This window comes from Pristiophorus japonicus, chromosome 18 (assembly GCF_044704955.1).
Source record: "Pristiophorus japonicus isolate sPriJap1 chromosome 18, sPriJap1.hap1, whole genome shotgun sequence".
Classification (NCBI taxonomy): Eukaryota; Metazoa; Chordata; class Chondrichthyes; family Pristiophoridae; genus Pristiophorus; species Pristiophorus japonicus.
Window position 1 is genome coordinate 83,010,891 of NC_091994.1, and position 14,246 is coordinate 83,025,136.

The 14,246-nt window shown below is 44.7% G+C and overlaps 1 protein-coding gene across 3 annotated transcripts in view; it reads left to right on the plus strand.

Moving 5' to 3' along the window:
- LOC139228802 (zinc finger protein 362-like) overlaps positions 1–7,185 on the plus strand; it is a 76,352-nt gene extending 69,167 nt beyond the window's left edge. For all 3 annotated transcript variants that reach the window (XM_070860185.1, XM_070860184.1, XM_070860186.1), the window contains exon 8: positions 1,506–7,185. In XM_070860185.1, coding sequence (XP_070716286.1) covers positions 1,506–1,622 — 117 coding nt within the window. In that variant the 3' untranslated portion in view covers positions 1,623–7,185. The remainder of the gene's footprint in view (positions 1–1,505) is intronic.
- Positions 7,186–14,246: the final 7,061 nt, after the last annotated feature.

The following is a 14,246-nucleotide window of genomic DNA, read 5'->3' on the forward strand; positions in this document are numbered from 1 at the left end:
AGGCAATGACTCATGGGTATGGGGTAATGACTCATGGGTATGGGGTATTGGCTCATGGGTATGGGGCATTGACTAGTGCTGGGAATGGGGCAATGACTCATGGGTAGGGGGTAATGACTCATGGGTATGGGGCATTGGCTCATAGGTATGGGGCAATGACTCATGGGTATGGGGCATTGACTAGTGCTGGATATGGGGCAATGACTCATGGGTATGGGGCAATGACTCATGGGTATGGGGCATTGACTAGTGCTGGGTATGGGGCATTGACTCATGGGTATGGGGCATTGACTAGTGCTGGGTATGGGGCATTGACATGGGTATGGGGCATTGGCTCATGCTGGAGTACGGTTCCATGGGTGATAGACACACTGTAGTACCTTGCCCAAGGGAACATTATTCACACATGAGCCTAGACAGTGGCTGTTACTGGGTTATCCTAGTTTGGGGGCATTCAAGCCAAGCTCAATCCTCTCATTACCCAAAGTCCACGCACGTGCGCTTTATAGAAGGAGCCACTGGATCTTGGAGTGGAAACTTGGAATTGTGTTTTTTCCCCACTCTCTAGTCCAGCTGCTGCTGTGAAACGTTGCTGTGGTACTGTTAATCCAGCACAGAGCAGATCACAACCTGTGGTCTTGTGCTGACTACTTCTCAGACTGCTCCATGTTTTGTATTGACATCTCCATGCTCTGGCTGCTTGATTGCAATCACACAATGATGGGAGAGTTGGGGAAACAGAGAGACCACCTCCAGATTTCCCCTCCTTCAGAGAGATTCCCCAACTTCTGCTTGTGGCAACCGAGATTGAGAATTTAACGTTTTTTGGCATCGCTTGGCATGGTTGGCATTTACTTGATCCGTCGATATGGCATATGGAGGGTAGGGGGTCATCATCATCATAGGCAGTCCCTCGAAATCGAGGAAGACTTGCTTACACTCCAAAAATGAGTCCTTAGGTGACTGAACAGTCCAATATGAGAATTACAGTCTCTGTCACAGGTGGGACAGTGGTTGAAGGAAAGGGTGGGTGGGACTGGTTTGCCGCACGCTCTTTCCGCTGCCTGCGCTTGGTTTCTGCATGCTCTCGGTGATGAGACTCAAGGTGCTCAGTGCCCTCCCGGATACTCTTCCTCCACTTTGTGCGTTCTTGGGCCAGGGACTCCCAGGTGTCGGTGGGGCTGTTGTATTTTATCAAGGAGGCTTTGAGGGTGTCATTGAAACATTTCCTCTGCCCACATGGGGCTCGCTTGCCGTGTAGGAGTTCCGAGTAGAGCTTTGGGAGTCTTGTGTCGGGCATGCGAACAATGTGGCCCGCCCAACGGAGCTGGTCGATTGTGGTCAGTGCTTCAATGCTGGGGATGTTGGGGGGTGGGGGTGGTTACCTGAGTAACTAGCATGCGTTTCAAGAAGGCTGGTTATAATTGAACCTCGCAACTGCGTTCGCTGATTGCGTTGCGCGAGGAAGACCGTGCTGAAATTGTTGACCTTTCTACCCGTTACAGGAGACATACCTCATCAAGCACATGGCAAAGCACACGGCAGTAGAGCATGCAATCGACACCCACTCCCCTCAGAGGACGGAATCCCCGAGTTGTCCTGTTCGGATTTCCCTCATTTAATCAGGCCCGCTCCCCACCGCCGGCCGTGTCGGAAACTGCAGCAAGTGGGCGCCCTGGGGGCAAAGGTCAGACGCATTCTGCGAATGAATAAGGAGCTTTTCCTTTCTCGGTATTTATTCAGTCTCTGAGAAGAGACCCCAAACACATCGGTAACATTAGCACCCAAGTTGTTAATGAGTGCAGAGACTCCCCAAAGACTACGACAATGCACTTTGAGCCCGAGTGTCGTCCGTTGCTGAGGAGGCGCGCGCTTCCCTCCCTCGGACAAACAGCTTCCGTTGCTGGGCAACGGCACTGGAAGCAACGACCGAACCTACAGACTGCTAACTCCCTCAAGTAAGGGCCTGGATCCGTACTATCTGAGACTTCATAAGCTGTGTCTGAAAGCACCACTTTTATTAACATTTAATATGTCTTACTATTACACAGGAAGACTAAGGAGGAAAAAGGATACAAGAATCGACTAGATATAGAATTATTAAACAGTATTTCATTTTGTTGTTCTGTGATAGTGCGACAATTCTAGTTTTCAGTTATCAATTATTAGCTAATATGAATTATTATACTAAATGTATGGTCAATTTTCATGTGTTCAATTGACGTCTTTGCCCTACCTTTTACAGGCTCTATATGCAGGCCCAGTCACAAATCATTTTTAATATGTATCCTTACCAGTTCAATACAAAATGGCCATGCCCACCCTCAGAACATGTCTAAGGTGATATAGACTGCTTTAATGGCAACTAAACTGCCTCTGCGCGCTTGAGACAAGTTGCCATGAATAGCAGGAAAAGAATTTGAGCGCGACTTTCGCTGCGGCATAAAAGTTTCGCTGCGGCATAAAAGTGCCCCTGCGGCAAACCTACTCTGCCAAGATAAAGGACCTAGACCAATTTTTTGCTCCAGTCAATGGCGTTACTCTGCTCAAAGGCTGCAGGAAATCCCGGGGAAATGAATCTGAGGCGCGGTGAAATCAAACGGACTCTGATTTCAGGCAGACGCGCCTGCAGTGCTCAAAAGTTGTCAGCGTCCCGCGGGCGGTGATCAAATCTGGCCTCACGGGACTGACTACCTTTTTTTAAAAACAGACATTTATTTATACGTCCTGTCATCTTGCGGCCATGCCACTTGTGCGTCCGATTTGCGAGTCTTTCTCTGTTGGAGTTAAGTCAATTCATCAGCTGCGTCTAACGTGGGTTGAGTCTTGAAGGGGTCATTCCAAAAATGTCTAGCAAACCTTTTTGTTTCCAAACGTACGATGTAAATGATACTGAAATGTCCGTCAAGTTTTTGTGACAAAGGTGCTTCACACGCCTGGAAACAAAGAGGTTTGTCAAATACTCTGTCATGAAGTTAGTCCCTTTTAATTTGGCTGGGAGATATACATTGAGATGAGTTACAGACTGGCATTAAGTTAAGGGGTTCAGATGGTTTATATACAGAATGGATATATAATAGTGAGTTATAGGCCGGAATTTAATCAAGGGGCTAAAGCAGTTAATAATAGACTAATGAAAACACAGGAGTGAGTTAAGACTGGAATCCAATCAAGGTTTCCAGATGACTTATTTCAGCCTATATTGTAGATGTGTTTACTGATGAATCATATATAAACTAATGGAAACCTGGGAGTGAGTTAAAGAATGGAATCTAATCGAGGTTATATCGTAGGTCAGAAAACTGGAGCATCATCTGAACCCTGAGCTTAAACACTATTCTTTCACCTCTGGAGCCCAGACTGATGGGGTGAAAGTGTCCAATGTCTCTGAGCTGGAAGGGCCGGCTACACGAATTGAGTTTGGGCCGTCCCAATCCATTTTCTAGTTAGCAATTCAGCACGGAACTGGCAGTCTTACTCAAGAGAGGCCACAAAGGTGTTTGGTGCGGAACGAGGGAAAATGCCACAGTGGTGCAATAGGAGGTGCTCTTCTAGGGTTGGGGCTGGGACATGTTGGGCCGGAGTCAGTGGCCCTTTATTCGGCATCTAGCTGTGCTGTCCTTAATCTGGGAGCATTTGATGGTGACGATGGATGATAGATGGAGATGGAAAGAAGTACTGGTGGTTGTGGACTCCAGCAGACAGAGGCTCAGCAGCATGCGGATGCATAATAGTTGGTCTATAATGAATGATATAGCGCAGCACAGGACCCTGCATTCTTTGGGTTAGCTGAACAACTCTTAAACATTCAACGTTCAATTCTGCTGCTCCTGGTATTTCATATCTCTTGTTTTTTTAATTATGATTCATATGCTACGTACACTTTTCATACTGTTATTTCAAAGCGATTTATACGATAAGAGTCAATGATAGTAATCTTTTCTTTAATTTTTTTATATATTATATATATTATATATATATAAATATGTATAATTCAGTTATGCCCAAGGGAGTGTCCCTCTCAGCCTGCAGATATAGAGTAGACATGGCCTTCACTGTCACTAATCTGATGTTCTTGTGGAACAGTATCTATGTTAAAATGTTTGTGGATTTGTAAAATAAATTGTTTAAGGTTAGTTTCACGTAAGGGTCCCTACCTGGGCAGATTAGTACACTGGCCTTTCACCTCTGGGACCTGGGTTTGAAAGCAGGCCAGACTGTTGGGTGGAAATTCTCCTCTGGATTGGTTGGATGTGAGGTTGCTGTGCGACAAGAACTTCTCACAGTCGCAGTGTGGTTCCATTAACCCACAACGCCAGACGGACCATAATTCAGCACTAAATTAGCAATCTCATTCAGGGCGAAGCAGAAAAATGTCATAGTGGCCCCTCACCTGAGGCCAAGGCTTCAGGAATTACTTCCTCTGGCCATGATGTGTCAGCAACCGAGCAGGAAGGTTCCCGCTAATTGCTATCCCTAACAAAATCACAGCAACGTTTGAAAAGGAAGTGTTTACGATTGTTCTGGAAATAATGATCAGAGAGAATCTTTCCGCCATGTTTACGACGTCACTAATACTGTACACGACGACCAGAGGAAATCGTTTTGCCGCCTTTGCAGTGTCATTAACACATAGGAACCACAGATGTCCTCTGCCCGCTATACATTAGCAACAGGGTAAATGCAACGGGAATGCTTCTTCCAGTTGCATTTGTGATGTTGCTAACATATAGTGACCAGAGGGCATTGCTCCCCATTGCAGGGGACAGAGTCAAAAGGAGATTTGCTCTGCAGCTGGCTCTGCTGTGCATGGCCTGAGAGCGCTTGATGCCAACAATGATTTGGAAAAAGTTTAAAAAATGTAGCCAGGAAAAATGTTTTGAATTATTTCCACATTTCAGGGACAAGGAGGCACATTGCTGAATAGGGGTGTTTGCATCATGTCTAGAGACCAGATACAATTCTGGTTTAGGGAGGATTGAGGGAGGGAAGGGTTGAAGCTTTACCATTGGTGCTTAAGCTGCTCCCCAATAGGACCAGTGTAGGAAATATTAAAATGACTCCTAGGGGCCCAGTTTTGTACTCACACTATCCCATAGACTATATGTATCATCTAGTGACAAAAGTGCCGTGTTTGATGGTTACTGTAGATTCCAGTACCGTAGAGAAAGTGCTGGAGGAATATTTTATCTGCACGGGACCAGGGCAGGGTTCTCCTTCTCCACCTTTACACTTTTTGTAACTTCTTCCAACCTCCCCCCCCCCCCACCTCTCCATCTCTCCCTGTTCTGAAGTTGCTGACTCTTGCTAGGATACATCTTCAGTACCTCACCCAGATGACCACTCTTTACGTGTCAGCCCAGGCAGACAGTCTGCCAGTCTGCTATATGAGCATGGGTGGGAGGAGTGGGGCATCGGAGCCCAGCCCAGTTCTCAGCTGGCTTCCACACGCACACTTTCCAGCAAGGGTCTTTGGGTAGTAATCAGCAGTGGGAACTCGCAATGGTTTCCTTCCCTCTCCTCAGCCCAGGGGCACTGAGGCCAGGTCTAGCAAACACTTCTGTTATACTGAAAACTGCTCATACGAAATGAAAACCAGGGACCATTTTCTAATGCTCAGTGCATAAGAGGCAGTGGGTTCAATTACCTGGATGCCGCCAGCCATGAAAATGAATCTATCTGTATACTGACTGAATTACTATACCTTTAAAAGCATGTGTTTCAGTTCAGATACAGGAAACTGCCTTTGGATTGTTATTCATCAGTTTCAAGTCAGATCCTGTGGAGAAATATTCAAAACTGAGACGGATAGGTTTTTGTTGGACAAGGGTATTAAGGGTTACGGAACCAAGGCAAGTAGATGGTTTTAAGATACAGATCTGCCATGATCTCATTGAATAGCGGGAACGGGCTCGAGGGGCTGAATAGCCTACTCCCGCTCCTATGTTCCTGAGACAATAGAGCACTTTTGACAGATTGGGGAGTCATTGCTTCAGTGAGTCTGTCTTTGCATCAGAGTCGAGGTGTTTGAAGCTGGGCTGAACCTTCTGTGACCTCCAGCATCAGTTATCTCACGGCAGATGAGATTTCCGTTTGATGGGGCTTTGCTAACATTCGTAACCATGATGAAGCTTGCGAGGTTTATGCGAAACCCAGAGATAGGATTCCTGCATCAGACTCAATGGCAGGTAGTTGTCACTGCGTATAGTACAACCATCTGCTTTACCATTCATATGCATGCCATTCTACAGCCTGAAAATGACAGATAGTCTAGGACTTAACCATGTGCTGATTTTATGATTATAGGATCTGGAACAGTATTAGATTTGTGTATATGACTTTATAGGTGCCAGGTAGAGAAGGGGATTAATAGAGGTATGGAGGTGTGTAAGCAGGGTGAAGTCTGTCCTCTTAGTTTAATAATAATGGGTTTTGGAGAAGCGGTGTTGAAGAACCCAAACACTACATTCCTGTCCCTGCCCAGCCTCCATACATTCGAACTTTCCAGCAGCAGTTGTCAGCTAGTGATCAGGAGCCCAGGCTGATTCGAGTCCCTCTATCTCAGGGGCATCAGCAATGTTACAGGGCAGAAAGGTCCCACATTGAGTCTGTGCTGAGTTAGCTGATCACAATGCTGGGGGGGTCACCACAATTGCCTTCCATATTCTGAGGCTAGAGAAGGACAAAAGCAACCAGAGTTCCAGCTCCTAACGTGAGGCCAGGATCAGGCTGGTCTATGTTGGCCAGCACGGTCATACAACCTGAACCTTCATAGTTGTGGTTCACACATGAAGAATCATCATCATAGGCAGTCCCTCAAAATCAACTTGCTTCCACTCCAAAAGTGAGTTCTCAGGTGACTGAACAGTCCAATATGGGAACTACAGTCTGTCACAGGTGGGACAGACAGTGGTTGAAGGAAAGGGTGAGTGGGGAGTCTGGTTTGCCGCACGCTCCTTCCGCTGCCTGCGCTTGTTTTATGCATGCTCACGGCAACAAGACTCGAGGTGCTCAGCGCCCTCCCGGATGCTCTTCCTCCACTTAGGGCGCTCTTTGGACAGGGACTCCCAAATGTCGGTGGGGATGTTGCACTTAATCAAGGAGGCTTTGAGGGAGAAGGAGGCATGACAAATGGTGATGTGGGCACAATAGCAGAGCTCTGTAACCAGCATTATTTTGTACCATTAGGAGAGGAGTGAAGAAATTTGGTGGTGGGGGGGGGGGAGTGGGGGGAAGGTGGGGCGGTAAAGCTAATATTTTTGGTTGGGTAATATGCAGATAACAAGGGAGAGGCCATATTGTCTGTCATGTGACCGTTGACTCATGCAGGGCATGTGCCTGGAAACAGCACACTGGATTATCATGGATTTTTCTTGGGATGCTGTTCCTTGTGAGTCAAATAAATAGCATTGTGGAAGTTAGATGACAGGAGCCTAAAGAAAAGATAACAGGCACATTATGCGGGATGTGGAAATGCCCACTCAACGATTTGCAAGCCACAACTAACATTCTGGAATTACAATTAAATTTTGCTCTTTTCTCATTTTAAAATGATTCATTCCCTCTTTTTATAAGATAAGGTAATACAAGCAGGAGTAGGCCATATGGCTCCTCGAGCCTGCTCCGCCATTCAATAAGATCATGGCTGAACTTTCCCATCCGATCCACATATCCCTTGATTCCCTTAAGAATCTAAAAATCTATCGATCTCTGTCTTGAATATGCTCAACGATTGAGCCTCCACAGCCCTCTGGGGTAGAGAATTCTAAAGATTCACCACCTTCTGAGTGAAGAAATGTCTCCTCATCTCAGACTTAAATGGCCAACCCCTTATCCTGAGACGGGCCGGGCCTTCCACTTTTTCAGCCTTCCACACTGTGTGCCAATATTTGGCTGGGCTGCAGGGCAGGCGAATAATTTTCATGCCTCGGCCAAACCGTTGCAAACTTAGCCACTGAAACATTCCTGAGGATAGGCTGCATTAGAGCTTGCTTCCTCCTTATGGAGCTGGGTTTAGGCTTCATCTGGCTGGATGAAATTGGAAACCCAGCCAGCGAGGGACTGTAGGTATGAACCCAAGATCTAGTGACTTGTTTGAGACACCGGCTCATGGTGCAACCTGAACACACGGAGAATTATTAGAAAGTGAACGTCAGTATGGTTAATTAGTTATTGTGGTCAATGGCTAAACAGTAGTGAATTTTTGTGGTTTCAAAAACTGGTAACTGCCTATAGCGTAGTTAATCAAAAAAGTGTCATAATTGACAGATCTAAAACCTTAGGATACCCATGTCCAATGTTTAGGGGAATCCAATATTGGAATCAAAATGGAATCCGTATTGGCGCAGTAACCGTGTTCCTCCTCTAGGTGTCTTTAGCAAATTTTGTAAATATGATAGGATACAGCAAATACCACATATTGCTAGCGACACCTTGCGGTAAGGCAGCAGTATTGCACTATTGTTTATAATTGTTGATAGGCGTTCAATTTGGACACCTTGCACCTGTTCCATAATGTCTTATTGAGAGTTCGGCCATCTGCTTGAGATACGGCTGGATTGAACACTCTGTACACATTGAACACTCTGTACACTATTTGTACATTTCTCTGGACTAACATAGCAACACTATTTAAAGCCAATCCACTCCTCATTGCCATGAAATACATAGACCATGCCAAATTAAATTGACCCTGCAAGAGTTTCATGGAATCACAATCTTAGGAATGTGCCATTGCAACAGCACCTGTCTCATTGTATTACAGAAACACACCAGGCAACATTTCAGACTCAACTGCATGTAGATTTGTGTCCTGTGATTGAAAGGTCAGATCAACAAGATGTACTCTTCCCTGCACTACAACCAACATTAACCAAGCAAACTGACAGCTGATCCCAGCTTCTGATGTTCTATATACGACCCTGTTGCTGTATTCTTGGCTAGCTCTGTATTCTAAATGTGTCATTTATCTGAGAAGTTCCAAAGAGGACTTTTTTTTAATCCTCTCTTGATTTTCACCCTCTAACCTCCTGAAGATGCTCTCTCGTGCGGTACCTCACCCAAGAGAGATATTCTTTATGTGGGAGTGTAATCAGTGACTATTCAACTGTAGAGGGCATCGCAGCTTAAGTACCATCCTCTCTTCGGCTGACATGCATGAACTTTCCTGCAGGTGTCGCAGTACAGCGATTAGAAGCGGGGACCCTGGTTGATCAATTAAGGGCCAGTTTATTTCAGGCCTGTCAGGTTATCAACTTGTGAAGCATGTTGTCTGAACACTCTTTTCGTCTCTTCACATTACAATCCTCATTGGTACAGTTTTATCAATATAGAAACGTCACGGGCACAAGCCTGCATCCTGCCCCTCTGCGACACAGTCAGCAGAAGCATCACCACCCTGTGGCTACCAAAGTGCGAGGTTCCACCTACTGCCTGTGAATGCGCTGATTTGCTTTTTCATTAGTGAGAGCAGTTTTGAGAATAAAACATAAACGGTTTGGGTACCTTGTTGGCTGCAACACTGAAGTGCCAGTCAGGAGGGAGTGGTCACAACACCGAGACTTTATTATGCACCACCTCTTCTAAGCTAGGGTGTTGGGGTGTTGCAATACCCGCGGGCTAGAGAGAGGAAATACCAGCTGGAGTTACTGCTCCTTTTTGTATTCCATGTATCCCTGCTGGAAAATGTATTTATGTGTGCGCGTGTTAAGCTGATCAGTCACAGTTGTGATGCCCCTCATGGTCAAATGACCTGCCAACTCTCTAGTGTCTAGGCTTACACATGAAGAGTGGGTACTTGGGAGACACACTAGATGGCTTTGTTACCTGTACTCCAACATGCGTGAGGTCTTTAAAACGTGTGTGCGCGGAGAGGCAGGTTGTTTTCTCAACGAATAATGATGGGTTACTGATTAACATTGTGCGCCACTACAGCTCTCATTTACAAAACCAGATACCGTACTGACTGGCATATTAGCTGCAATTTTTTTTAAAGCGAAATAAAAATCCGTTTGAGTTTGGGTTGCAGCCTATATATGAGTTGATGTTTTTCTCCTGCGGAGAGATGAAGTTCAGGTTGCAGCCTATATGTGCGTCAGTGTAGTATTTCAGGGCCAGGGTTTGAATTGGATATCAAGGCCCACAAACAAATACTGCATGTGGAAACATTCGTATAAGAGTGGGACTGGGCCAGTAGGGGTGTTTAATGTAAGGCAATTGGACACACCAGTCTGATAGCTATTACTGAATTCTTATTTTGTTACATGGACTAATACTGTAATTTCAATCTCTAAGAAATGCTATTAGTTTTACAATGCTGTCTGTGACGTTGGGTACCCCTGTGTCATCAGGAATTCCTGGCTTGCAAGCAACCGATTCCCATGAAGCAACATTCACAGTGGTAGATCCCACTATGAGCCAACACCATCATGAGGAAATTGTGGGGTGAGGGACGTACAATCTTTCTAACATAGTATTTACACCAGGCTCTTCCATAATCAACCATACACTGCCAGCATAAATTAATTGTTTGCAAGCAATGAATTGCTAATGACGCACTGGGCAACTGAAGTCGTTTTTTTTTTAAAGGTACTGTCCTGACATGTGAGCGTTTTGGCAAAACAGCTGGAAATATCTTTTGTGTTATCTTTTTATAATAGTTTTAAAACTGTACAATTATTGCAGGAGAGATTTTTAAGACAACCTCATGCCTTCTGCTGTGAATCCAGTTCAGTGTACTGTAAAGGGTAGATTTTTGGGTTGCCCGCTCCTGGTGAGGGGCCTCGCCCACTGGGAGCGAATATTTGAAACTCGCGCCTTACGACCCACAGTGTCCATCCTGCGCGCACGGCATTTCCCAAAATGTGCTCTCAGTGGGTGAGCTGTGGGCCCCGAGCGGGCAATTGGAGAATTGACCCGTCAATGTCAGAAGACCGAAGGCAAGTCATGGGAAGGCGCGGCATTTACTGGCTGTTGAACGTGGCCTGTTAAAACTCCGAGAGAGAGAGGTGTAACAGAAGTAGGCTGCTACCCTTTGTCAAGGAGCAGCAGGTGACGGGAGGGCTGCGATCATCTTTCGATACTTTCCGTCGATGAAAATTCATCAAAACCAAACGCCCTCGCATCGCAACTCTTAAACTCCAATCAAGTTCTATTTTAAAAGCCAATCTTCTAGAAATTCTGATTGTCAAAGTTCACGCCTGAATGCTAAACACACTCGGACTCACATTCCCATGCGCACTTTTTAAAAAAAAAATGCAGGTGTGCAGACCTTTGTTGGCCAAAATTTCTACCCTTTGAATTCCGCATTACATTTCTAAAAATTTCCATTCCAAAGTCAGGGTTTCTGCTCCTGATCATTCTGCAGAGTCCCCTCCCTCTTGTCCCTGCTGGAAAGTGTGTTTATGTAGTTACCTGACAGGAAGGCTTGCTCTCTGCACGAGCTGCAGCAACATTGTAAATCTGTTTATTATGTTTTATAACCATGATACAATAGCCTGTGGACACTGACTGCCTCGGCTCCAAAACCACTTGCAATCACAGAACCCACATCCTTCGAACTGACACAATCTGACCCAACAATCAGTTGACTATAGGATAACACTGTAACCAAAGCACTGATACACTGAAACCGGTTGATATTTGCTGTTTAACCAAAGATTTAACTGTGGCAGTGAGCAACTCTGCATTCATTGTTCTGAATTGGCTGAGCCAAAAGCAAAACCTTAATAAACAGATCAAATATGATAACTGTCACGTTTGGGTATCACGATATTGCAGATACCTTTTTGAGCCTAGTGCCTGCGGAGAGTGACTAATGACTGGCATGGTGTAAGTTATACCGTCAGCTCCGCAACGTTCGCAGGTCAGGGAAAACAGAGGCCTGTGTGTGTATTCATCCAACGTCCAGTTCAATTTTATTTTAATGTTAGCCAACTGGTCTATTCTTTCTCGGCTAACATTACACAGATTCAGAATTAAGTTTAAATAGCTGTCAGCAGGGCTGATGCAAGCCAATTTGATGCGAGACTGCAAGGTGACCTTGCTTAAATTGGAGGTGGGCAACCTTATGCCTGAATTACACTACAGTTTGTAAAAATGAAGTCATTTGACATCAATTTGACTTGTGTCATACAACTGGTCTTATAATGTCTATAATTTATTTTTTTAATTTATTCTTTTGGTCAGTGATCAATCTGTATTGGGGATCGAGGTGCTTCGGAATTGGGTTGACCCCTAGTCAAAGGACCTCAAAACAGCTGCCTGAGAGAGGCAATCATCTTCGCCCCCACCCCAGCTACTAGTCAAGTGGCCCCCTCTTGTAAAAACTGAGTGGGGGAAGTGGGAGGATGACTTGAGTTCTGATGTTGCTTTGCAGCTGACAAAAATGTACTTGAAACCCTTAATAACAAACACCCTTACAATTCTAAGATGGAGAAAGGCGAAAAAAAATTGGACTTCTGGCTTAACAAAAAAATGCAGACTGTTTACATTTTAGAAATTGCTGAAAAAGCTCACTCAGAAACTGGACTGTGCAGTCCTAACCGACATTCATATTCTCAGTTGCTTATCTGCTTAATGAGTTTTAAAAGATATCGCCCGTACGCCAGTAAATCGAGCCGCCGCCTTTCAGACTAAGGGGTAAATATTCCGACTGCACGCTCACTTGCACCTTGCCCGTCAGGAGTGCGGATTGTGGGATCGTAGGCTGCACGCGCAGAATTTTCCGACACGTGCTCTGAAGGATGGAGAATCGTGGGCTGGGGTCACGTGATTTCCCAGTATGCTCTTGGGGTGGGCAAGGCTCTTCACTGGGAATGTGCAATCGGAAAAAAACACCTTGAAACACGATCACATTGAATGCAGTTCAGCAGCTATGGAGACGGAACTTAATATTAGTGTTACTCCTTACCCCTATGTACATATGAATAAATGTTTTAAAATTTTTCTATGTCAATGACTACATCTACCACGTACTAATTTCATTTGAAACTTTTGAGATAAAATGTCTGTTATTTTTATACACATTTAAAAGCCTTAAAATATATAAAATTCTCTTTTTTTTCTCCAGTTTATTTTTTAAATATGTATTGTACTCATTACTTTCTATGGGTTTTGAAACTACCATTTTTTTAAAGTGAGTGTTGTATTTAATACTTTCCCCTCTTTGTTAGCATGAGGTTAATGTGGATGAAATAATACGGAATGAAAAATATGTTTCGTTCTGTGCAACGTTGAGTACGAACCAATCGTAACCCGGTATATTGTAGTTTAAAAATTGAAAAAAAAACTTTTTTTTTTTGTTTTTTTTTGCATCTGTCTTGGAGTGTGGTGTCTAAACATTACCTGGAATGGTTGTGTTCTTCATGGGCCAATACAGTTTAAAAGAAAAGTTTGCTTTGTATTATAATAATAAAAAATTTGTATCTTTCCGTTATTGAATAAAATATAAACATGCAGGATCGTGTGCTGATTTGTGAATAACAAGAACTTGCATTTATATAACGCCTTTTAACATCCCAACGCACTTTACAGGAGCGTAATCAGACAAAAATTGACACCCGGCCGAAGAAGAAGACATATGGGCAGGTGAGCAGAAGCCTGGTCAAAGCGGTAGGTTTTAAGCAGCGTCTTAAAGGAGGAGAGTAAGATAGAGAGGCAAAGAGATTTGAGAAGAGAATGCCAGAGCTCCGGGCCCAGACGGCTGAAGGCACAGCCACCAATGGTAGAGCGAAGGAAGTCACCGATGCGCAAGAGGTCAAGGGTGGGAGAAATGTGGAGTTCCTGGAGGGTTGTAGGGCCGGAGCAGGTTACAGAGATAAGGAAGGGCGAGACCGTGGATGGATTTGAACGCAAGGAAGAACATTTTAAACTTGAGGCGTTGGTGGGCCGGGAGCCTTTGCCGTGTGTGATGTAACAGTTTGTATTCTGTAATAATTGTGATAAAGCTTCCCAGATAGTTGGTAAATGCACTGCACCATGTATAACAATAATTTGCTCTTCTAGAATGAACAAAAATAGATAAGGGAATGAACATTGAGATATGAAGGGAGAGATTAGGAGTGGTGACCAGAAAGGTTAAGTAGGTTTTTAGAAAGCGGAGAGATAAGTAGAGGAAATAAGGAAAGGAGTTCCAGAGAGATAGGACCAAAAGAATTAGGAGTAGGCCATAGGGCCCCTCAGTCCTGCTCCGCCATTCAATCAGATCATGGCTGATCTTGGACCTCATCTCCACTTTCCTGCACTAT